Below are 25,889 nucleotides of genomic sequence, written 5' to 3'. Positions count from 1 at the left end.
ATTCCCTTAGAAGACATCTGTAGAGCAGCCACATGGTCTACCACACATACCTTCACTAAGCACTACTGTGTAGACGTGCATTCCAGACAGCAGGCAGCTGTTGGTCAGGCTGTTCTAAAAACGCTTTTTCAAACTGCTGCAGCTGGCACGGGCGGCCGCCGTTAATGGAGGGACTGCTATGTATTCTATGCACAGATATGAATTCAGCAGCCCACATGCCTCGAACTGCAAATGCTACTTACCAGTATGCATCTGTTCTTGGCATGTAGGGCTGCTGACATTCATATCGCCCACCCTCCTCCCCGGCGCCTGTAGCAGCTGCAGTATTTATTCATATACACATATGCTCATAGCATGGTCATCACTCACTTTCTTCACTCCATCTCTGCCAATGGCTAAAAACAATCTGGGGATGGAGGCGATGCCCATGCGCACTGTAGTCCAGGGGAGGAGCCACCTATCTCGTGATACTTCGAAGACTCTTCCAGGACAACAATGTGCAATCATCCGGACCCAACACTAGGTGGCGGACTATGCACAGATATGAATGTCAGCAGCCCTACATGCCAAGAACAGATGCATACTGGTAAGTAGCATTTGCATTTCGTACCAAGAACTAATACACCTGACTTCTGGGAAGCAGTGCATGAACACTAAGAAACGAGACCAGGTGGCCCTAGTAATATCAATAGGTCTAGATGGGCCTACATGAATCTAATGTAAAACATACATATATTGCGGGATACTATATGGTTATTCATATGCATATATAATTATATGGTACATAGTGGGCCAATCATGAATATATGATTTTATATCCCAACAGACGGGTCTTTTGGCCGACTATGGCCAATATAACTACTTCACTCCACAAACACCCCTTCATCAATCTGCATGAGGTCTGTTACCTCTTTCTGAATCATTTGTTTCTCTATCTTTTCCTGCCGAGAAAGGGTCAGAGCAGACGTTATCCTAGTTGCACAAAAAGTACAACATGCTGGGCCACATTGGAGGCGCAAACAACATGTGAAAATAACCCCAAATGCTCCTACTAGGATGATAAATATCTTCCAACCCCAAGTAGCCAGGAGGCCCCAGAACCATCCACTAAGGGACCTAGTGCCGTTCTCTTCATGAATCTCGCTAGCTAATAGATGTAATTTCTTAATCGCGAGATGTATGATAGGGGCCGAATCGGGAATAAAAAAGCAACAAGAGCTGCCGATCACGCGGCAAGCTCCACCCTGATCTGCTAGGATGACGTCGAATGCCATCCGATTTTTGAAGAGGAACGAGCCTCGTAACCTGAAGTTCAACGGTAAGGAGGTCAATATCTCGGTCGTGGTTTCAACCATTTTCCACTATTCTAGACAAGCGTCTTATATTCCGACTATTAAAAATCGGACCCCAGAATGGAACCAGGCCCTTTGAAATGTCTTCAAACTGCTGCAATGAGGTATCTGTCTGATCAGTACTATCGGTATCATAGCTCCTAATAGTCCGATTAGATTCTACCTCTCTTTTTACTAGCCGATGGCTCTTATGGTAATCAGAAGGGGCAATATATACAGGGGGATAGAGAAAGGAAAGATAACACTGTCCTGCCCATCCTCGAGGTAGCCAAGTATAAGCATTTCCCCCACATACAAAATATACACTAGGGGGAGTGATCATCGGGGGGAGTACTGTCGGTCTGCAATGTATAGGTATAATTACAGGTGCTACTCCCTACCTTAATGTGACTTCGCCCCCTAATACACAACAGAGAGGTGGCATTTATTATGGGGATCGGCAGAGCTCTATCATTTGTAACATTACGTTCCTTAAAATGCTGGAAATACAAAGTAGAATTAAAAAGTTCAAAATCCTGCATTTCTTCCTGCAACCAGGTATCCTTTTTGGAATCAGTATATACATTCATACAGGCATTTGGATCTAAGGAACCCTGACCTTCATCCCCTTCAGCATCAAATCCTTGGTGTCGCTCTATATACTTCAAAATGGCTTCATAATCCCTTTCAGAATATATTTTGGGATTTGCAACATAGTGTGAATACATTAACAATTGCCACCATGCTTCACAGCTAGCTAAATAGGATAAAGGGAGGAAGATGAATTAGTCATGCTGATGCATGACTGACAGCAACAAGCCACAAACCCAACTATTCGTTTTGTTTGTGGTACTATGAGTCTGATGCAACATTTCAATAAACATTCTTTGAATAAGTTTCCCTTTGCCTAGCCTTATGCAGAGGCAAAGAATAAAAGATGTTCTTCTGGGGCAGGAGTAGTTTTCAACAATTTCTGCACTGGATGCTGAAATTCCAAGTATACAAACACACACATCATTATTACAGTAATTATAACAATAGCAACGAATGCCACCTTCACTCTGGTGGGCCATCCGGAAAACAGTTGCATATTATGAACATAACGTCGAGGGGCAAGTGGTCGTTCATCCTCCATCATAAATTGAGCAAAAGGAAACATACTCTCGAAGTCAAAATCTATCTCGTCCCTTGCTAAAAGTCCAAAACTAATCTTTGTATCCACAAAGCACGCACACCACCAGAGGGTTTCTTCTTCCCGCAAAGGGATCTTCTCCCTGTGCCCGATTTTAGAGCCTCAAAGGCAGACCCTTATCACTCATCAAAAGAAAAGCAAACTTTCAAATTTCAAAGGTACGATCGCGGCCCTTAACTCAGTCTTTCTTTCCGAACAGAGCCTTATTATTAACACAATGTTCCAAGCTCTCTGCGAGATCAGTCCAGTGTCTCGCTCAGTACCCCAATCACTCTACTCAAGGTTTTTCAACACAGTCTTGGTCTAATTTCTTCCATTTGAGAGCGGGGTACTGCGCTGTTTTCGGGGCCGCAGATCGTATCGACAACGGCCAGGTTGCTCCTGGTCAGAAAACCATTCAAGGGCATGGGTAACAGACTGTCACCCCCTGTGATGCCTCTGGACTGGCAGTTGCTTCTATCTGAGCTGTCTCACCTTCCCCTTCAGGCAACACTTTACTTGATTGCCCAATTTCCTGAGTATCCGAAAAGGGCACAAAGCTTTTGATCAACTCTCCTTCCTGACTCTGCACTCCGTCTTTGTTCTGCCGATCAGAAGGCAAGGGCAGCGGCAGGCGCTTCACGTGGATCCAGTGTTTTCGGCCATGCACCTTCACCGCCGTCCTCGTGACCAAGATGATCTGGTAGGGCTCGGACCACCTGGGCTCCAAACTCGACGTCCGTTGATAATTCTTCACCAGTATCCACTGGCCGGGCTCCAAACTATGTCCAGGACCCTCCGGTAGTGGCTGCAATGTGTCCGATACCGGTTGATGAATAGAACGCAGATCTTTAGTCCAAGCATAAAGGTAATCTGTCATCAGCGGATAATCAATATACCTGAACGATCTGGGCCTGGGGACTCCCCACACATTTGCGGGACGTCCGAAAATCACCTCGTAAGGAGACAAACCGGTCCTAGTATGAGGGGTCGTTCTAAGGGACAATAAGGCCAATGGGAGGGCATCAGGCCACTTTAATCTGGTGTCTGCACAGATTTTAGCCATTTTGAGCTTCAAGATACCATTATATTTTTCTACCAAGCCCGCTGACTGGATGTCTAGCAGCATGGAACTTCTGCCTTATTTTTAATCCATCACAAACACTTCGTACAAGTAAGGCATTAAAATGGGGCCCGTTGTCTGACCAGATAATTCGGGGCTAACAGTATCTAGGGAAATACTCCTTGATTAGGACTTTAGCAGTAGCGATTGCAGTGGCATCTTTAGTGGGGTAGGCCTTGATCCATTTACTAAAAGCACATACCACCACCAATACATACTTCAAATTATTCACACGTTCCATTTGTATGTAATCTCTGTATAACTTCAAAAGGCAAGGATGGTGGAGCAAAATTGCCACTCAAAACAGATTCTCTACCTCCAGGTTTATGTCGTAAACACACCGGGCAATATTTAATGATGTGGGCTGCTATTTTGGAAATGTTCGGATTATTCCATACTGGGTCTAATACTGCACGAATTCCTTTTGCACTTATGTGGGCCGGGCCATGCACCATGGTTACTACTGCATATACCAATGCATTAGGGAGCAACCATCGCTGCTTCTCAGATCGGTCCCAATCTTCTCTTCCCACCTCTGCATCTCTTCCATAGTTGCTTCCTTCTGTAACTCTTTCACACTTTCAATAGTATTATCAAAAAGGGATGTTTTGGTGGTCCATCGGGCAGATGTACTAGGAAACATGGGACTTCCTTTAGCCTGAGCCGTTTTCTTCGCTACTGAATCGGCAAAGGAGTTAACCTTTCTAGTAGAATCTACAACTTCCTTGTGAGCACTGCATTTAACAATGGCTAACTTCTTTGGTAATGTCAAAGCAAATATTGATCAATCAAGGGACCATGATGAATTTTCTGGCCATGCGTAGTAAAGAAACCCCTCTCCCTCCACAGCCTCCCAAAACTATGGGCAACGCCAAAGGTGTACTGGCTGTCTGTAAAAATATTCACTCTCAAACTTTCACTCAATTCACAGGCCCTTAACAAGGCTATTAGTTCAGCTGCTTGGGCTGAATGGTGTGAAATCCTTGCGGTTTCCACTACTGTCTTCAAAGTTGTAATGGCATACGCAGCTGTTGCAGTGCCATCTGGTAACTTAAAGCAAGAGCCATCCACATACAATTCCCCTTCTGGTTCAAGTAAAGGGGTGTCAGTTAAATCTACACGCCCCTTTGTTTCTTCTTCCGTTCTAAATTCACAATCATGGACAAACTTTTATCCTTCTCGGGGAGAGGCAATAGTGTGGCGGGGTTCAAAGTAGCACATCTTTTAATGGTATTGTGAGGGGCAAATAATGTCAATTCATATCCTGTCAATCTAGCACTCGTCAGGTGCTGGGTCTTAGTTCTATTTAAAAGGATATCCACAGCATGCGGTACCATGACTGTGGTCAGTGTTCAGGACTATTCCCTTTGATTGTCGGATGGCCAGTGCCACTGCAGCAGTGGCCCTCAGACAACTTGGGAGGGCTCGAGCAACAATGTCTGAAACTGAAGAGAAAAATGCACAGGGTCTCGGTTTTCCACCAAGTCTGTGTTAACACTGATAATGAACAACCGTCTACCTCATGCACATAAAGTGAAAGGTTTTCGGTAATCTGGAGTTCCCAACACAGGTGCAGAACAAAGGCTTCTTGACATTCATCCGTCCAGGGTAGGGGTTCATGCACATCTTTGCTTGTCAAATGCAACAAGGGTTTAGAGATACGTGAATAGTTAGGAATCCATTGACGACCATAAAAGGTTATGCCAAGAAAAGCACGAACATCACGCTGAGTACGAGGTACAGACATGTTAGTTATAACAGATATTCGTTCAGTAGTTAATCGCCTCCCTGCTTTCGACAGGAAATGGCCTAAGTAGGTCACCTCCTGTCGACACCATTTCCTTTCTTAGCCAAATGGTGTAACAATTTAACCGTAGCCTCTTTGCATCCCTGTCTAGTATCAGAGGCCACCAAAATATCTACGTACTGAATAATTGTATTCCCGGCTGGCAAAATTAATTCATCAACTGCCTTTAAGGCTTAGCTATAAATACTAGGACTCTCAGTATAGCCTTGGGGCGCGTGTAAATCTAAAACTTCGGCCAGCCAATGAGAATCAGAAGATATGCCTGCTATCTGGATGAATCTGGATGCTAAAGAAGGCATTCTTAAAATCTATCACAGAGGTACTGAACTGTGGGAGGAATCGTAGTCAAAATAGCAGTTATATCGGGTACCACTGGATACTGTGGAACCACTATTTTATAAACCTCTAGAAGGTCAATTACAAAACGATGCGTGTCCTTATAATCTGGGGCACCATCAACTGGGGCTTTCTTCAAAATCGGTAAAATCGGGCTATTACAAGTATTAGCCGCTGTTTCTTCCACTACCCCCTTTTGAAAAAGGTCGCAAATAATGTGTAACATAGCCCGTTCACCTTCTGGTGAAATTTTATACTGTAGAATGCGAGGCAGCTGCGCATTAGGTTTCAGGGTAATGGACACGGGGGCTATCTTTAACAGACCAACATCGGTTTCTCCTGTAGCCCACAGTGTCTGAGGAATTGTAGAAAATTCTGGAGGAAGGCGCTCTCTGATTGCAAAATATTGAGCGTCCGTCAAAGAAGGTTTCTGCATCGTTAAATATACACCATCCGGTGAACAATAAATCTGAGCATGTAATTTCTTTAAAATATCCAAACCCAAAAGATTCTCACCACAATTTGATGTCAACAGAAAGGGTGACTGTATAGAAATAGGACCTACAGTGAAAGGCAAAGGCTTAGAAACGGGGCTTACCACAGGTATTCCAGAGAAACCTACTGATGCATTATTTTGGCCAGACAGAGCAGCCCCTGGGACCATTGTATGAGCAACTGAACTATTCATTGCTCCAGTATCCAATAGGAATTTTCCCGTTGCGCCCAACAGTTCCCCTTCTACATAAGGTCCCTCTTGGTCAACTGGTACTGTAATGTGGCCCCTTCTGTCCTTGGCTGTCTCATGCATAGTTTTGTCAGTCATATCCGTCCTCCCTATAATTCTCGTTATATTACTGCCTATTTTGTGGGTTATCAAAATAATTTTTTCGAGAATCCTCTTCCTCTCGTCGCATGCTATTTCGATCCATATTTCCCTGGCCCCGTCCCCTACTGGGCCGTTTCTTGCCAACAACAAAGGACAGTCCGCTCTCCAGTGCCCCTCCTGTTTACAATATGAGCATTGATTAATGCCGATATTCGGGGGACCTCCTCTTCCTCTGCCTGCAGCTATAACTCTTTTGGAGGAACCACGTCCCGCATTCAGTCCTCTACTAACTTGCTGCAACAAAACTCTCGTCTTTAAATCTTTCGTCGTCTTTTCAGTCTTTTCCTTGCTTTCATTTTCTCGATGCTCATAATATTGAGCCATACTGAGGATCACGGACGGGGTGGCCGTGGTCCATGTACTCTCAGCTGCCCGGAGGCGGGACATAATCTCTGGTAGCAGATTTGTCACAAATCTATTTACAAACAGCCGTATCCCCCCATCTGTGGATAGATCCTGCCCACTAAAATCTATGAATGTTTTCTGAAACCTGGTGAAGAAATCATACACACTTTTATCCTTTTGTTTACAAGCTGTTAATTTATCCCAGTCTATTTTCTTAGGAGGTAGTAATTTTTATCTGGTACTGCTAAAACTTCATCTCGGGGTTTCTCTCCAGGTTTCCGTTCCTTATCCCAAGTCTTCAGTTGATCCCATGTCCCCCGTAGCTCGGGAACATGATCTATATCATGTATCTGCCAGATATCAACCGGGATCAAAAGGCCAAAAAATAACTCCATGTCAGCTATAGTCATAACAGCGGAATTGGCGGCCTCGGCCAATTCCTTATAATAAGCTGTGGGATTCTTACGGGGGTCAGGGAGCTGGGCTTTTAATGTAAGAACCTCGCTTCGTTTCCAAGGGGTATAAACTCATTGTTCCTGAAGCCTTGCGTCCACCCTCGCTCTGGTAACATTGCCCCCGGCGTCCCTTATCTCAGGTAATTCTGGAAAGAGGGGGTGTACCTCTCTCATAGGGTTCTGGGTTCCCCAACCGGCACATTTCCGATGCATTCGTTCTCGATAATGTAAGAGTTGCTACATTCTGATATAATTCATCAGACTGCAATTGGAATTTGTGGGCTCAATCTTATATCCCTCAGCATTTGGGGTGGGAACCCTTCCTCAAAACACTGTTCCCATAGCGAAATTAATCGGATCGCCATATTTTCTAAAGCCAGTTGTTGAGCGATGGGTTAAAAATCTTTCATGGTACTCCAAATGTCCTCCATTGTATAAATGGCATTCCGCATCCATTGGGATGCCTCATTTACTATAGTCCTTCTTTCCTCCATACCTAACGAGGATCTAGTAAAAGTCAGTTGATCACTCAAATCCGACCTAAGACGCTTAGGCGTGGTATCTAAGGTGGCCAAAGCTCGGGGATCTATAGTGCTCTGGGCTGGAGGAGAGAGATACTGGATGCAAAGGGGAAGAAACAACCGTGTCCTGTTTTAACAAAATCAAGGGTGAGGTAGTCAATCGGAGTGAGGGAGGGGGGAGTAGCGCACTCCGTACAGACCCATCAGACGGGGCTGTAGCCACGGCTCCCATAGGGTCCTTAATGACTAACGCAGCCCCAGGGTGATATATTCGGGCCAAAGGCACTGCTGGATATAAACCCTGTGGAGCATAAGGAGGAGGCGGACGAGCTTCTAATAAATCCTCCAGCTCATCTCCGGTATCGGGTCGTGCCACATAACTTTTATCAGTTTTCAAACGGAACTGTCTGTCCATTTGGGCAATATTTTCTTCTGCCTTTCCTTTATCGTAAGCTATGGCTTTCTGCGTTAGTCTGTCCTGATTTTAATTTTTCCCAATTTCTCCTCCCTTATCCGTCGCCGTTTAGCCTCCATTAACCATAGGTTCAAGGAGTCAAACATCGACTGGCGGCTTTTTCATAAACATTTTATTTTGGAGGTAATCTTTTTCTCATCGAATGACCCTGTTAGAGGCCATTGCAAGTCAGTATATCATTGGTGTATTTGTGCCATATGGTATTAAACAAAATTGGTGTAAGACCATGTTTAACATACATATCAAAACTGGGGCTTCCCTCGGGAGGGGCAGGCTGTCTTTCTTCCAGCCGAGCACCTCTCCGACAGCAGCACCCAAAACATATTTTGCTGAAACAAGGCATGACAATAATATCACAATTCTCATTTACAAATTTCAATCATTCCTTTCATGCGAGCGCGCCCTCTTCACCATTCACTCTCTCATACTCCTCCTATTTTCCAACAATGTAAAGTGCTGTAAAGCGCGTCAGGGTAACAATGAGCTCCACACAAATTCAATGCAAATTACATGTCTTCTGAAACAAACAGAGCCCGTCTACTCTCGTTCGGGGAATCAATTCAAAAGAATTCCAGACCAATCCGAAATTCAACCACAAATGGGACAGTCCGTGGACTGTGCTGAGACCACTCGGTAAGAGAACCACAAACCCACTCACCAGTTATCCACTAGTCTCATTCTGGTTGGGCCGGATTTCGGGGCACGAAGCTCCAGAACCCTAGCTTACCCAGTTGCTCCCAGGGCTTCCCCGGAGTGAGTTTGGCCGAGCGAGCACTCCGTACTCTGCGAAGCACCAAGTATTATCTCCAATATTTACCAAACAAATCTGTGAGGTGTCTACCCGTGCAGACCCTGCGCCTCAGCATCGGACCCCTCTGATTCCCTTGTGGACCAGCTTCCCCGACCACCAACAAAAAGCAGACTGCTATTACCAAGCGAACACTTCTTCCAAGCGTCCGTTTCTTAATATAATCAAAAGGCTCACTCACCTGGTGCACTCGGGCCGATCCTGACTTCTCCACTGCCGATTTCTAGACAGACCGACACAGCCTGTTCTCTCTGGTTAAGCCCGTAGGACTCCGGCGTAGGGTCTTCAGCAGCTGGGAGGGATACTGGGCTCTAGGGCGGTATCTCTAGTTGTCTTACCACAAACGGGTGTTTCGGATCAAAATTCTGTTTGTCCACCCACTTGGCCAGAACTCTTCCCTGTCCCTTCTGCTCCTGTTTACAGGAGGGGACGGCCCTATCGCTGAGTCCCGGTGGAATCGCCAACTGAAGGAATCGAAATTTTACAAGGCCGGGCTATACTTACCAGTAGCCCATATATAACATAAAAGAATAATAAGGCAGTCTGCAATGGAGAAGATCGAATTGTTTATTCAATCAAATGCAAGCCCTGTCAGGGGAGCCTCAGTCTACACGACCCATAAAGGTGCGCAGAGGAGACTGACGAAATAAGAGTGATACAAAGCATATATACGTTTTCACACATTATCCAGTATTTGGGTGTCTTTCATAGATTCACATGCCTGAATCATTCCCCGTCGCCGAGACGGGAGCCTCCGGTACATAAAAAAGTAATGTCCTATAGACATACATAGAGAAAAATAGGCCTAAGGGCTTCCCCTTAGTAGCCTTTCGTCATCCTTATGTAAAAAGGACCAAACTCTCAGTTAGCCAATCAGCTCCGACCTCCCTCTAGAACCTTCCTGGGAGGAGCCTCAGTCCCTCAGATTTTCTACCGCACGTTGTGCTAGGGAGTCTCCAGCCTGAGCTCTCCTCAGTTTTTTTCTTCGAAAATCATCAAACTTCTTTGAGTGCTTCTTCGATCTCACATCTTCAATACACTGCTTCACTACACTGTTCTTACAGTACGTGTTGCCCTTCCGCTGCCTTATTCCATGTCGGAATCGCAGAAAAAGGCCTCTTCCATGGCAGAATCGCAGAAGAAAGCTCTTTTCAGGGCCTGCTCTTCATGCGGGAAGACGCGGATGATAAGCACGATCTGTGCTTGTATTGCCTGTACCCTGACCACGTCTCGGACAAATGCAGGGTGTGTAGAGCCTTCCCTAAAAAGACTGTGAAGGATAGAGAGGCTCGCCTTCTCGCATGGCTCGACGGGCTTAAGGACAGAGACACTCTGGAATCTTCAGAAGGCAGTGTTTCCAAGTCCTCGGAAGTCTCTAAAAAGAGGCCCAGGGTACACTCCCCTGGCCATACAGACGCTCCTCCTAAGAAGGCACACAAAAAGTCTTCAGAGGCAAAATCTACGACATCTTCAGCGTCTGTTCGAGGCGATCAAACCTTCAAAAAGCCTGCTCCGTCTACCACTAGACATGCCCAGAGGACTACCTCGGCCACGACCACCGTGTCGACTACGTCAGCGTCGTTGCCCTCCGCGGCGGCCACCGCGACTACATCCTCGTCCTCAGGTAAACCTGTTTCCTCTATCATTTTACTGAAATCATCGTCAAAGGCGAAGACCTTATCAACGACGGAGTCCCCGCCGACGAAGTCAGCGTTGACGAGCCCATCGTCGTCGAAATCGCAACCGAAGGACACACCGTCGACTACCAAAACGTCGACGGGAAGCTCTAACATGAAGCCGTCGACTGAGTCGACGCCGAAGAAACCCGCCATTTGTACATCGACGACCACATCGACGACGAAGGTGCCGTCGACTACCCCGTCCTCGACAGAGGCTCCGTCCACGGGCGAAACGTCCACGGAGATGGCACTGACGGCGCCATGGAAGAAATCCAAGCTAGTCAAGGTGTCTGCCCTCTCATCAACACCGTCAACGGCTCCCCTCACCGCGGCAGGTTTGCAGGCCGCGTCTGTCAAAACTACCAAGGCGCAGATCACCCCAGAATCGACGTCTCCGAGCAGAGTGGAAAAGCAGCCACCTCAGGAAATCTTCCAAAGTGAGGAGTCTGATGGGGAAGACCAGCCAGGTCCCGCTACCTCTATCTCGGACCTTAATGTCAAATGCCAGAGTACTGACGAAGAGCATGAGGAGTTCACTTATCAGGAACACTCCGTCCACACTAGTGTCCGCACGGAGGTCACCCCTATGATATGCCTGCCGGCGACCCTTGTCAATGATCTGCAGTACCTAGTGCAAGACTACAAGCAACGCTTCCCGGATGCAGACAGTGGGACTCAGACGCCTGTCACACGTGCCCCGGCGTCCGCCCCAAATCATCCTCCTGCACAAAGCGGACGCGAACAGATCCGGCCTCAGGTGGTGAGACCCCGTGACAAGGTCCAACCTCAGGCGGAGGAATCCTCGGAGGAGGAGGAGGAAGAATTGGAAGGAGAAGTCCAAGACGTCCACTCGGACCAGCATGACGGTGATGAGTATGTGGCGTCCTCCCCAACTTCGTCGGCCCCGGCTTCGCCACACCCACGCCAAGCGGACTCTATGCCGGCGGACATTGGCGGCTTTCACAAGCTGGTGGACAGGGCGGCTAAGAGGTTTCATATGGTCATCAAATCGACAAACGGAATGCTTTTTGCATGACTTCAAAGAACACAGCCAAAAGTCGGCTAAATCTATTCCAATTATTGAGTTTCTATGGGACCAGGGCAAGAAACTGATGCTAACGCCCGCTTCTGTGCCCGCGGTGGTGCCACGCCTGGACAAGAAATATAAAGCCCCACAAGCGGCGGCTTGCCTCAACGGCCACCCTAAACCGGATTCGGTGGTGACTCAGGCGGACCAGAAACACTCTCGCAACCCATCCTCCCGCTGTCCGCACCTCCTGACCAGGAAGGCAGGAAACTGGACACGATTGGAAAGAGGTTTACGACTACATCGGCAATGACCATCAAAGTGGCCAACTCCATCGCCCTATTGGGGCGCTACAATCGCCAACTCTGGGAGGACATTGCCCCTTACGTACAAGAACTGCCCGACGCAGTCCAGAGCGAGGTCAAGGCTCTCCTGGTGGAAGGTCAGAATTCCGCGGCGGAGATAATCGACTGTGCTATCGACGCGGCAATGACTGGGCTCCGTCAGCTCGCTGGGGCTGCGGTTCTCCGCCGTCAGGGCTGGCTAAAGGCTACATCTTTCTGCCAGGAAGTTCAATCGAAGGTGCTGGACATGCCCTTCGACGGCCAGCATCTTTTTGGGGAGAAGATCGATGAGGCGCTGCAGGCCATAAAGAAAGATACCGACACCGCCAGGGCACTGGGCACCCTGCAGTCACGAAACCAGTCCTTTCGGGGTGGCCGCTCCAGAGGTCAGTCCTCCTACAGGGGTTCCTACCAGAACAGGTCCTCTTACTCGTACAATAACAGGAATCAGTTCCAGCACAGGCAGCAACAGGGTAGACAATCTTCCTATGGCAGATCTACCTTCAGAGGCAAAAATACCAGGAAGGGTGCTGGCGGCCGCCAGTGACCGCTTACTCCAGCCAGTCCCACCACCGTCTCCATCCTTTCAAATTGGAGGAAAACTGACCCATTTCCTCACCAATTGGCAACACATTACCACGGACCAGTGGGTCCTGCAGATGATACGATTTGGACATTCTCTCGAATTCACAAACATCCCTCCCAATACGCCTCCCCTGAGACGGACGCACAAGCACCTACACCTCCTTCTCCAGGAACTGTCCGTCATGCTACACAAAGGAGCCATAGAAGGGGTTCCGGCATCCTTGAAGGGGACGGGATTTTATTCCCACTTCTTCCTTGTGCGACAGAAGGAAGACAAGTGGAGACCCATCTTGGACCTCCGAGCGCTCAACACCTTCCTACGGAGCCAGTCATTCAGGATGGTGACAATCCAGGAAATCCTGGGCGCACTGGAAAAGGGAGATTTCATGACTTCCCTAGACCTCCAGGACGCTTACTACCACATCCCCATCCTCAAGCGTCACAGAAAGTTCCTGAGGTTCGAGGTGGCAGGCAGACATTATCAGTTCAAGGTCCTGCCGTTTGGCCTCAAGTCCGCACCGCGGATTTTCACAAAGTGCCTTGCACCGGTGGCGGCTTTTCTACGTCAGCTGGGTCACCAAGTCTATCTAGACTGGCTGGTAAAGGCACCCTCACCCGAAGGCGCAACCGAGTCCTCTAACGCCTGCACCACTCTCTTTCAACAGCTGGGACTGACCCTAAATCTCATAAAATCCCACACTACTCCGACGACAAAGATTACCTTCCTCGGGGCTACCTTGGACACGGAGTGCGCAAAGGCCTTCCCCTCGGAGGAAAGAACGGACAAGATACTGTCCCTGGCCACGGCTGTGGCTACGAAGACACGCCTCAAAGTCCGGACTTACACCTCCTTGCTAGGGATGATGTCTTCCTGCATACTCCTCATCCCTCACTGCAGGCTCAGGATGCGCCCCTTGCAGGAGGCTCTCACGAGCCAATGGACTCAAAGTACTGGCTCGTTCGAAGACATCGTGAGGATAACGCCAAAGATTTCCGAAAGTCTGCACTGGTGGAGACATCGAAAGAACCTGACGGCAGGCTTGCCGTTTCTCCTTCCGGCGGCGCCCCTGGTAATAACGACGGATGCCTCCCTGGAGGGCTGGGGCGCTGTTCTCCAGGACCTTCAGATCAGCGGCAAGTGGGAGGATCAGGAGAAACTGCTCCACATAAACCTCTTAGAGCTGAGAGCGGTCTATCTTGCTCTACAAGCCTTCCTGCCGCGCATCCGGACCTCCTCAGTACTCGTCAAGACAGACAACACCACAACGATGCACTACCTAAACAAACAGGGAGGGGAACGCGGTCGCTCTCTCTCACGCGAATCGCAGAAAATCTGGAACTGGCTGGTGTTGCACGGCATCTCGCTCAAAGCGGAATATGTTCCGGGAAAGGACAATACCATTGCGGACGCCCTCAGCAGACAGACATCCCTATCCCACGAGTGGGAAATGAACGACGACACTCTGGCTCACATCTTCTCTCAGTGGGGTGCCCCGAAAATCGACCTGTTCGCCACCAGGGGGAACGCCAAATGCCAGTGCTACGCAAGCTGGCATCCCCAACAGGGGTCACTGGGAAATGCTTTTTCCATCGGTTGGTTCAGCGTGTTTGCGTACGCTTTTCCTCCGTTTCCGATGATCTCGAGGCTCCTCCGGAAGATGAAAGCGGAACCCTGCACCCTGATCCTGATTGCTCCGTTCTGGCCGAGACAACACTGGTTCTTGGATCTGCTTCGCCTCTCCATCAGGCCTCCGATTCGCCTGAGGCAGCACCCGAACCTCATAACGATGTCCAACGGACAGGTACAGCACCCGAGCCTCCACTCGCTCAAGTTATTGGCCTGGCTCCTGAGCACAGAGAATTCTGTGACCTAGACATCCCGCAAGAATGCAGGGACGTTCTGGCGAAAGCGAGGGCAGGTAGCACAAACAAAACCTACTCCCTCAAGTGGAAACGGTTCTGCCTTTGGTGTTCGGGCCAGGGCCTGCACCCGCTTGAAGTCACCCCTGAACAGATACTGCAATACCTCCTACATCTGGCTCAGTCAGGGTTGGCACACGCTTCCATTAAGGTTCACCTGGCAGCGATCTCTAGGTTCACCAGAACTTTTACGGGACCTTCCCTGTGGTCCAGTAGGCTGGTCAAGCAATTCCTGAAGGGGCTCTACAGATCCTTTCCGAGGCCTCGGAAGGTCCCTCCGACCTGGCAACTGAATCTCGTTCTCAACCAGCTCATGAGACATCCGTTTGAACCCATTCATCGGGCGTCTATCCAACACCTCTCTTGGAAAACGGCGCTCTTGCTCGCTCTGACATCGGCCAGGAGAGTTAGCGAGCTACAAGTGTTGTCCATTCAGGAACCATATCTGCAATTCAGACAGGACAGGGTGATACTGAGACCAAACCCTAAGTTTATACCCAAGGTGCCTTCGGACTTTCATCTGAACGAACCGATTGTCCTTAAGTCCTTCTTTGCGAACCTTTCCACGGCGGCGGAAAGGGCGCTGCATTCTTTGGACCTCAAGCGATGCCTAAAATTCTACCTGGATAAAACCAAGGATCTCAGAGTCTACACAACTGTTCGTGGCATACAGCAGGCCGAGAATGGGCCTGCCTCTTACGAAACAGAGTATCTCCAGATGGATCTCCTCGGCGATTGCATTCTGCCACGACCAGGCCGGACGGCCTTTGACTGATCGTGTTACTGCTCATTCCACAAGGGCGATGTCCACGTCGGCGGCGCTATTCGCTGGAGGGCCAATCTTGGACATATGCCGGGCGGCGACGTGGAAGTCTCCGCACACTTTCTCCAAGCACTACTGCCTGGATATAGAGCTTCAGAAGGACGCGGCAGTGGGCCAAGCGGTGCTCCGCCATCTCTTTCAGTGAGGTGAGCCCTCCTACATCCCGCCATCCAGGTATGCACATTCATTATGATTGTATGTTTCTGCTTGCGCTGCTTTTACCATGTTGTTGATGATCTGTGTATTATCTGACATGTCTGCAGAACTTCTTGCTTTATGATTGTGCATATGTAATTGCTGGCTACTCTGATTCAGGCATGTGAATCTATGAAAGACACCCAAATACTGGATAAGAAATGCGTTAGTTACCTGTAACAGCAGTTATCCAGTATTGGTGTCTTTCATAGATTCACATGCAACCCTCCCGCCTCCCCTGGAAGGGCTCACTTCCCTCTCTGACAATATTACGCCAACCTAGCTGGGTGCGTACGAAAATCTGAGGGACTGAGGCTCCTCCCAGGAAGGTTCTAGAGGGAGGTCGGAGCTGATTGGCTAACTGTGAGTTTGGTCCTTTTTACAGAAGGATGAGGAAAGGCTACTAAGGGGAAGACCTTAGGCCTATTTTTCTCTATGTATGTCTATAGGACAGTACTTTTTTATGTACCGGAGGCTCCCGTCTCGGCGACAGGGAATGATTCAGGCATGTGAATCTATGAAAGACACCAATACTGGATAACAGCTGTTACAGGTAAGTAACGCATTTCTTCAGGTTAACACCCTACAAGGAAAAACACAAGTTGTCAGTAAGCCAGCAAGAAGACTCATATAAGGCACCATTGATTGCTAGTAGCTAATCCGGAGCTATTCCGGGGGCAGGTCGGTGAGGTGCCCTCTTGTCTATCTAAAGCCAGGGGAGTACAGGAACGGGCTCTGCTAGAATGCACGCATCCCACAAGAGGGGCAGGTGTGACCTTGGGTTTCACTGAGCTACACACAAGATCAGAGAAGCAGGCTGAGTGATTCAACATGGCTTCGTACCAAGAACTAATACAAGTGACGTATGGGAAGCAGTATATGAACACCAAGAAACGAGACAAGGTGGCCCTAGTTATATCAATAGGTCTAGATGGGCCTACATGAATCGAATGTAAAACATACATATATTGCGGGATACTATGTTTATTCATATGCACAAATAGTTATATGGTACATAGTGGGCCAATCATGAATATGATTTTATATCCCAACAGCGCTGACATGCATGGCTACGAATCTCTGGATTCAAACCAGAGGTACAAGCCAGTATATTGAACCAGCCATTTGACCAACATCTTTTCGGTCCAAATGTAGACGGAATACTGATGCGGCAAAATCAATGGGAGCTTTACAAACACAAGCCCATAGACCAGGGGTCTCAAACGGTCCCGGAGGGCAGGATCCATGCCAGATTTTTGGGATATCCCCATTGAGATACATATAGTAATTTTCAAAATCTGTCATGGATCCGGCCCTCCAGGACCGGTGTGGAGACCCCTGCCATAGACCTTCCTTTCGTTGCTCCTCATATAGGGGCGCCTCTAAAGGTTTCCAAACTGACACCTCCTACTTACAAACCACCCAACCATACCTCGTCCAGTAAGAGGTGTTATAGAGAAGGGTATAGAGTGAATAACAATAAGGGCAGAGGCAATAACAATCGCAATGCCTCTACTCCCAAACAGTGACTTCCATTCCATCCCACAGACCATTCCACTCTGGTCTGGGGAACATTACAACAGTTCCTACCTGTCTGGAACTCCATCACTACAGACAGGTGGGTGAGGCTAATATTTCAGTCCGGTTATTGCCTGGAGCTCACTTCCAACCCTCCAACAATACCACCAAGACAACGTCCCATGCCACAGGAACACCTCTTACTATTAAGACAAGAGGTGGAATCACTACTGCAAAAGAATGCAATAAACCGGTACCAAAAGAACATCAGAACACAGGGGTTTACTCCGTTTATTTTCTCATACCCAAAAAGGATGGGTCTCAGACCAATTCTAGAACTACGACCCTTAAACATGTACATACATTCATACCATTTTCATATGGTCACATTACAACAGGTTCTACCGTTGTTAGCGAAAGGCGACTTCCTTGCCACATTAGACTTCAAGGACGCCTACTTCCACATTCCCAATCATCAGTCTCGCAGAAAGTACCGAAGGTTCGTACTAGAAGGCCAGCACTACCAATTCAATTTTAGGACCTGCCATTTAGAGGCAGAACGAAGGGGAACCATATGTCTGATGCATTAAATCTAATCACTGGATATTGTAGCAAACGTGAAATTAAATTGAAGGTAACGTAGCAAACGCATAGTAAAATAAATGAGATTATGCTTTTATGGTAACGTAAAAAGTAAAACTCTGGCTGCGGGGTGAGGGGCGACGTCTCTACATACCTTCCCCCTTAACCTGCCCCTGCCAAAGATACTTAGCTTTTAGTATATACTGCAGCGTTTCAATGACACAATACCATAGGGTAGAATGAAAGGAGTGGTACCGGGACACTCGTTTTAGGGGTTTGATAACCAGGATGGAGGGTTTCATAGGAAATGTAATGAGAAGCGGTAATGAGGCAAAAGCTGGCAGTATGGACATGTAGTCTACCCCTGCATGGGACACGACCTTCCCTCCACGAGCGCCCCACTGTTAATGGCCGGCAGGACTGAGTTTAAAATGCAACCCGCCATTGTATTTGTTTTTGTTTATCTTCACGTCTGCAAACAGAGCTTGGGTGCCTGCAGTGAGATCCACGTGTTTGACGTTCAGTGTGGTTTTGTTTTCCCGTCGCGATAGCAGGGATTGCGTAGGCGTTGGCAGTGAGATCAGCAGCTCTACAATTGTGTGGTTTCTGTTTCAGGTGCCTGCATGGAGATCAGACGTTTTATTGCTGTGTGTGGCGCTATTGGCATTGTAAATTACAATTCCTTTTATCTGTTTTCAAAACCAACACATAGATAAAAAGTTCGTAATTTACAATGCCAGTAGCTCAGTCTCGCAAATGAGACTTATTGCATTGCAAATGTGTTTTATGTGCTGTTGGATGTCATGAATTTACGATGCAAGTACTGATTTTATTCTTGCTATGGATTGAAATTAAAAAAGACTTTGCTCAGTGCAGTAACCAGTGGTGGGCCTCTGGTGCCTGCATAGTAAGCTTCATGTCCTGTGCAATTCAGAAGTCTCTGGCACGTATTGGCAGTTGACAATGAGCTAATATTCCGGCAAATGAGCTAATATTCCGGCTAAGAGGATGGTGACTAAAACAGAGACTCTTTGCCGTCTCTTAGGATCTTTTTTTTTTTTTTTTTCTATGTTAATGGATTTTGTTTGTCCAGTTTGGTCTATATAGGCTTTGATAGCTGAGAAGTTGAACACAGAACTTGGGGACATAAAACTAATTAGCTTAATTGGTTGCATATAGATATTGAAAATATCTCAAATCGATTACCTGAGGCGCCCCAGTCATAGTGTATTCAAATTGGAAAAAATTGCATAGTACACAAAAGCAGCTGCCAGTCAAGAACATTGTTCATGCTGCTGTCTGTTTAAGTGGTGTAAAGGTGGCATTTTCTTTGAATCTTTCAGAAAGAGAATCACCTGGAGCAAACATCAGTGCAATGTGAAATCTGTCAGATTGTTGTTGGAAAAATCGTTGATATGCTTGAAGACAACAAGACTGAGGTACAGTATGCATAAGGAAAACAATGTGGTTACAGTAATTGCCTGTTGGCTAGTATCACGGGCCATAAATACCTCAGTGGTTGATGTACCAAAATGATCTGTTTATTTTGCGGTGACCCACCAAATAGTTTCATGGGCAAACGAGAGGAAAGGGTTACAAATGAGGTTTGCAAAACTGTTATCAGTCTAAAACACTCCAGATTTCTTTCTTTAAGTTCCTCGGACCCTTTCAAGTCCATGTAGTCTCTCATCCAAAGAGCAATGTAAGTTCCACCTATTTGCCAACTGTAGGTGATAATTTCCTTTCTTTTCTACTGGCCTTTTTTTCCGAGGTCTGCCTGTAGCCATTCCAGTAACTCCGATTTTTAGTGTTCTGTACAGGTTTGAGGGATGGGAAGCATACAGCCCAAGCCCCCGCCCCCTCTACTTTTTGGGGCGTCATTCACTTGCTGATATGAATTTGGCAAAGGGCTTCTGATATTAAAGGTGAGAATTTAATGGTTCAGTTTTGGCATGACTTTCTACTTTGACTAAAGATTTGCATAGATCAATCTCTCTGCGTTTTCAGAGTTTCTATTGAAACTGTGGTGTCTCCTATGCCTCGGCGACTACCATGACAAGACCTGCCCCGACTGCCTGGGCCTTCGAAAGCCAGGCGGGAGCGGTCCCGCAGGCGACTCTAACTCCAGCAGTTGGCCCCGCGCTGCGAAAGGTCCCGGTCCCATGGGAGGTCGAGTGACAGGTCGCGGGGTCGGATCCATCACAGCTCAGAGTCTGCACCACTCCTCCGGGTCGAAGTCATTGACAGGTAAGAAACACAAGAAGTCAAAGAGACGTCATTGCTCTTCTGACTCCCCCGACGCTCTCACGACGCGGCCGGGGGTTCGGGTGGCACCGCCCACGCGGCTCCGTCTGAGTCGCGGGTGCCGCGTCCTGCTCCACACCCTCCGGTCCCTGGGCAAGACGCGACGCCGGAGGAGATCGAGCGCTTCCTCATGGCATGAGATCTCTCCCTCATCCAATGGGCTCCGCGGCATCGGGCCTTTAGCTCCCCGTCGTGGCCGTGAGGACTAACCTCCTCACGGAGGTCCTTAAACCGCAGTCCTGCTCGGCCGAGTCTCTGCTGCTGTTTCATGAGGCCTTGTCCGATGTTCTTTTGGGCACTTGGTCCAGGCCCGCTACGGGTTCGCCCGTAGATAGGAACGTGGCCAGACGCCACCACCCGGCCCCAGGCGACCCAACCACATTCCTGTCTCCTCCGCCGGACAGGGAATCCAAGAGTTATGAGCAGTACGGGAAAAAGATCTTCTCATCCCTTAGTTTGGGACTGCGGTCTTCCAACACTGCATACCTCTTGGGCCGCTACACCCACTCTCTGTGGGATACGGTTACGGAAGTGCTGCCAGAGGATCCGTTGGAGGTGCGGGCCAAAATCTGCCAAGCCCTTGTGGAGGGCCAGGATGCAGCCAAATATTCAATACAGTGTGGGCTGGATACCACCGACTCACTAGGTAAAGCGATGGCAACGACTGTGGCGATTAGACGCCACGCCTGGTTGAGGTCCGCCAACTTTTCGGCCAATGTCCAAAACACACTGATGGACATGCCGTTTGATGGCCGTCTCCTTTTTGGCGACAAGGCAGACCATGCGCTTGAGCGCTTTAAGGACTCCAGGGCTACGGCGAAGTCCTTGGGCCTCTCGGCCCGCGCCAGCAAACGGGTGCCTTTCGTGGCAAAGGAAGGGGCGCCCCCACACGTGCAGCCAGCCACGCACCGCAGACTAACATCCAGCGCGGTGGCAGCCGTGGAAATCGCCGTGGAGGCGGTCAGGGACAACGGCTAGGCCAGTCCACACCCTCTCCTGCAGCATCCGCCTCTAAACCCTCCTAGGCGGTGCTTTTTGGCCCATGTGACGCCAGTGGGGGGCAAGGTTCGCCATCACCACTCACTGGCGCACTGTCACTTCGGACAGGTGAGTGCTGCAGATCGTCCGAAGGGGCTACTCCCTCCCCTTCGAGACGACTCCTCAAGCCATGCCACAGCAACACCACCGCTTATCGGGGGATAATTTTGGCTTCTGCAGGAGGAAGTTTCGGCCCTCTTGGCCAAGGGGGTCATCGAGTGCGTTCAGGGGCCAGAAGTAGGATGTGGTTTCTACTCCCACTACTTTCTGTTACCCAAGAAGGGCAAAGGGGGCCTACGCCCTATCTTGTATCTACGGAACGTCAACGGCTTCCTCTGGAAGGAGAAGTTCAAAATGCTGACTCTGGCTCAGGTCTTAGCTGCCCTAGACCCAGGAGACTGGATGGTAGCGTTGAACTTGCAGGATGCTTATTTCCGCATCCCCGTCCTGTTGGGCCACTGATGCTACCTGCGGTTCATGGTAGGACACTAGCACTTTCAGTTTACCGTGCTCCCCTTCGGCCTTACCAGCGCCCCACGGGTGTTCACCAAGGTGAAGGCGGTGGTCGCAGCTAATCTACGCAGGTTAGGGGTTTCAGTCTTCCTCTACCTCGACGACTGGTTGTGGAAGGCAGGCTCGCCCCAGACAGTCGTCAGCCACCTCCAGACAACAGCAGACCTCTTGCACCAGCTGGGGTTCTCCATCAATGTGCCGAAGTCACACCTGTGCCCCTCTCAGAAGCTCCTTTTCATCAGAGCGGTTCTCGACTCGGCGCAGTTTCGGGTTTACCCACCCGAACAGCGGGTTCGGGATATACAGGCTCTGATTCCAATCTTTCAGCCTTTATCCTGAGTTTCGGTCAGGTTGGTGCTGATGGCTTCCTGCATCCTTCTGGTGCATCACGCCCGTTGGCGGATGCGGGCTCTGCAATGGGACCTGAAGTTTCAGTGGGCCCAGCGTCAGGGCAACCTGTCCGACCATGTCCTGATCTCGGAGGGCACTGCCAGACAGCTCACGGACTGCGATTGGGTCAGCTGCAGATCCCTCTCCCTTCCCCAATCGGAGCAGGTAGTTGTGACGGACATGTCCCTCCAGGGCTGGGGAGGCCACATGGGAGAGGCGGAGATCAGAGGCCTCTGGTCTCCGGCGGAGTCCCGGCTCCATATCAACCTTTTGGAGCTGCGGGCGATTCGTCTTGCACTGAAGGCATTCCTCCCCTCTGTCCGGGGGAGTGTAGTGCAGGTGTTCACGGACAACACCACCGCCATGTGGTACTGCAACAAGCAGGGCGGAGTGGGGTCGTGGACCCTCTGCCAGGAGGCTCTGCGCCTTTGGCAGTGGCTGGAACATCAGGGTGTGAGCCTGGTGGTTCAAAATCTGGCAGGTTCTCTGAACGCCAGGGCCAGGACCAACTCAGCCGCCGGTGCATGATGGATCACAAATGGCGTCTGAACTCTGACTTGGCGCAAGGCCTCTTTCTGCAGTGGGGTGAGCCTTGGTTAGATCTATTCACCACCGAAGAGAAAGCGCAATGTCATCAGTTCTGCACGTTGGAATTTCCAAGGCGGCACTCGCTCGAGACTCTTTTTGTCGCGAGTGGAGTTGCGGTCTGTTGTACGCCTTTCCGCCTATACCACTTTTGCCCAGAGTGCTGAAGATCAAGCGCGACTGGGCACAAGTCATCCTTGTGGCTCCGGACTGGGCACGAAGGTACTGGTATCCCGAGCTACTCAGTATGTCAGTCGATCCCCCGGCTTGTTTGCCTCATCAGGAGGACCTTCTGTCACAGCAGCAGGGGACTGTCTTCCACCCGAACCTGTCCAGTCTCCACCTCCATGCTTGGAGATTGAGCGGTGACAGTTGAGGCCATTTGACTTGCCTCCTGAAGTCTAACATCATTCTGGCAGCCAGGCATCCCTCCACAAAGTTGGTATACGCCTGCAGGTGCAACAGATTTGTGGCATGGTGCACAGCAAAGGCTGTGGATCCTCTCTGCCCCTCTTTCTGAGGTTCTTCCCTTCCTCCGTTCTCTTGCCCAGCAGGGCTCTGCTCTGGGCACTATCAAGGGCTACCTTACGGCTCTTTCAGCCTTTTTGAGGCTGCCTGATCAACCTTCTTTGTTCAAGTCTCCTATTGTTAATAGGAACTGTCCTCTCCACCTTCTTACATTGAAGACTGCCTTCCTGGTAGCCATCACCTCTGCCAGGGGAGTTGAGTGAGCTCCAGGCTCTATCCTGTAAACCTACTTTCCTTTCGGACCATCCGGACAAGGTTGTGTTGCGGACAAGTCCCTCTTTCCTGCCCAAGGTAGTCCCAGCCTTCCACATTGGGCAATCCATCACCTTGCCCAGCTTCTTTCTGCCTCCGCATCCCTCAAGAGGGGAAGAGAGGCTCCACAGTCCACCCAAAACGTGCGCTCTTTCTATCTGGATCGCACACGCCAGTTCCGGGTGGATGACTCTTTGTTGGTTACGTGGGTGCTAAGAAGGGGAAAGCGGTACACAAGCAGACCATCTCGTGGTGGATCATTTTGTGTATCTAGGCGTGCTACTCCTTGGCTAAGAAGGAACCCCATGTTGGGCTGAGGGCTCATTCCACTCGAGCCACGGCTACTACTGCATTGGGCCGTGGAGTGCCCTTGCAGGACATTTGCCAGGCAGCTGCGTGGGCCTCGCTGCACATGTTTGCAAGACGCTATTGCCTGGACAGCCAAGTCCGGAGGGATGGCTTCTTTGGCCGTTCCGTCCTCCAGGACTTTCTGGTGTGATTATTGGTTCGCAGACCCACCACCGGGGTTGGTATTGCTAGGGTATCTATTCTAAGGTAAGGAATCTATCACTAACGTGTCTTTCAGATGCACAAGTTACTACTTGTGTAACGATATATCTGTAAGACATTAGTTAGTGATAGATTCCTTACCGACCCACCCATCCTTCCCGTTCTGCGAACCGATATCTAGGGTTAAGGTCATCCCCTTTCAGGGCCCTAGTTTCAAGGCACCAGTGTTGGTTTTTGGCATAGCTCTGCGTTTCTGGCGCGGAAAAGCTGTGTCTAAGAACTGACGTCAGCACGCGGAGGCGGAGTCTAAGTACTCCGTCATCAAGGCGCCGACGACTTACGCAGAGCCGCAGACTATGCCTACAGACGCGCAAGGGTACTGCTACGCAAAAATTTCCGGATCCAGTTTGACGCCTGGGGATATTCTAAGGTAAGGAATCTATCACTAATGTCTCTTACAGACATATCATTACACAAGTAGTAACTTGTGCTTTAGGGAAAGAACACTGGTACCTGTAAAGAAGGAACCCAGTACTCTACAGTTAAAGTGGCATCAAAAGCCAGGTTAAAAAAAGGGGTGGGGTACTGCAACAGAACCTGATGTTTGCACTCTTCACTTTTACACATTTTAATTGTTTGGGTATAGTGAGGTTATCCCAATTCTCTGAAAGTGTATAACATTGATTAATGCTATATAACTCTTAATAGGTTTACAATCTCCAACACATACTTACAGCTCAGTTCTCAACACCTGTTGAAAATGAGAAACGAATAATTAATCTGTGCTATATTTGAATGTACTTTGCAATGTATGCTGTTATTAATAAAAATGTTTATTTTTTTTATGTAGGAAAATATAGAGCAAGCTTTAGATAAGGTTTGCGCTTTACTTCCTCAAAAATATAGTGAGCAGTGCAAAGACCTTGTAGACACATACACTCCAGCTCTCATTGCCCTGTTAATGGAGGAAGCAAACCCAAAGTCTATATGCTGTAGCCTTGGACTTTGCAATAACAGACCAAAGATGCAATATGGTAAGTACTTCAATAGTTTTCCACTGAATAAGTTTGTGATCATTGGTCAAAGTTAATTGCCACTGAAGTCCAGGCTTAATGTAGTTGTTCTAGTGGGCAGCTGGTGTTGTTGCAGATTGATGCCACAAACTGTTGCTTAGGTCTTGCTGTCTCTGAATCACTACTACTGCGTTAACCGGTTATCAATTGATATTCCTTGGTAGTATAGTAAATGCTGTTTGCTGTTCATTGCCGTGTTTTTATAAAACCATATCTAATTTTCAAGGCTGGTGCTTTTAGTCTAGTAACAAACTATGTTCCTCACTCTGCGTTAGTGCCCCCCCCCCTTGCTCGAGCAGACTCTGTACATCACTTAATGCCCGAACCCCGTTTACGCTGTACTGCCAGCGGCTGCCAATACTGATGGTGTTTACGCTGTACTGCAGGGGCTGCCAATACTGATGGTGTTAGATTACCATGAAGGATTAAATGCTCAAGCCTCTTGGAGACCGTTACTTTGGATTGCATTTTTTTGCCATTGCCCAATGACCATTCTTGCATCTGTGCCTGTGGAGGTGTGCATGCACTTGCAGAAGTTTCCCTGTGCCACATGGCGCTGACAGCCTATGGCCCTTCACAAATGCATCACACTTCAGGGAACCTAGTGTGCAGTTGAGCAGGAGGGTGTGGGGCGCTGCGCCCTCTGACCTTGGGTACCAGTCAAATCTCAAGGAATCCCTGAAATTGGATATGGTCAGAAAAGGGTAGTTTTTGCTGCTACTTGAAGAATCGCAGTTGAATGCAGCGGCTACAGGGTGGAGGTGT

At 48.9% G+C, this 25,889-nt stretch overlaps 1 protein-coding gene across 1 annotated transcript in view; it reads left to right on the top strand.

The window, feature by feature from the left end:
* The window catches only part of PSAP (prosaposin), a 179,339-nt gene that overhangs the window by 88,643 nt on the left and 64,807 nt on the right, over positions 1-25,889 (top strand). Inside the window, exons 9-10 of the mRNA XM_086922119.1 lie at positions 19,275-19,370; positions 24,902-25,085. Of these exons, the coding sequence (XP_086778245.1) occupies positions 19,275-19,370; positions 24,902-25,085 (280 nt within the window). The remainder of the gene's footprint in view (positions 1-19,274; positions 19,371-24,901; positions 25,086-25,889) is intronic.

This window comes from Lissotriton vulgaris, chromosome 5, assembly GCF_964263255.1.
Source record: "Lissotriton vulgaris chromosome 5, aLisVul1.2, whole genome shotgun sequence".
In the NCBI taxonomy this organism is placed as follows: domain Eukaryota; kingdom Metazoa; phylum Chordata; class Amphibia; order Caudata; family Salamandridae; genus Lissotriton; species Lissotriton vulgaris.
Note: the sequence above shows the minus strand (reverse complement) of the source record. Positions and strands in the feature narration are given on the sequence as shown.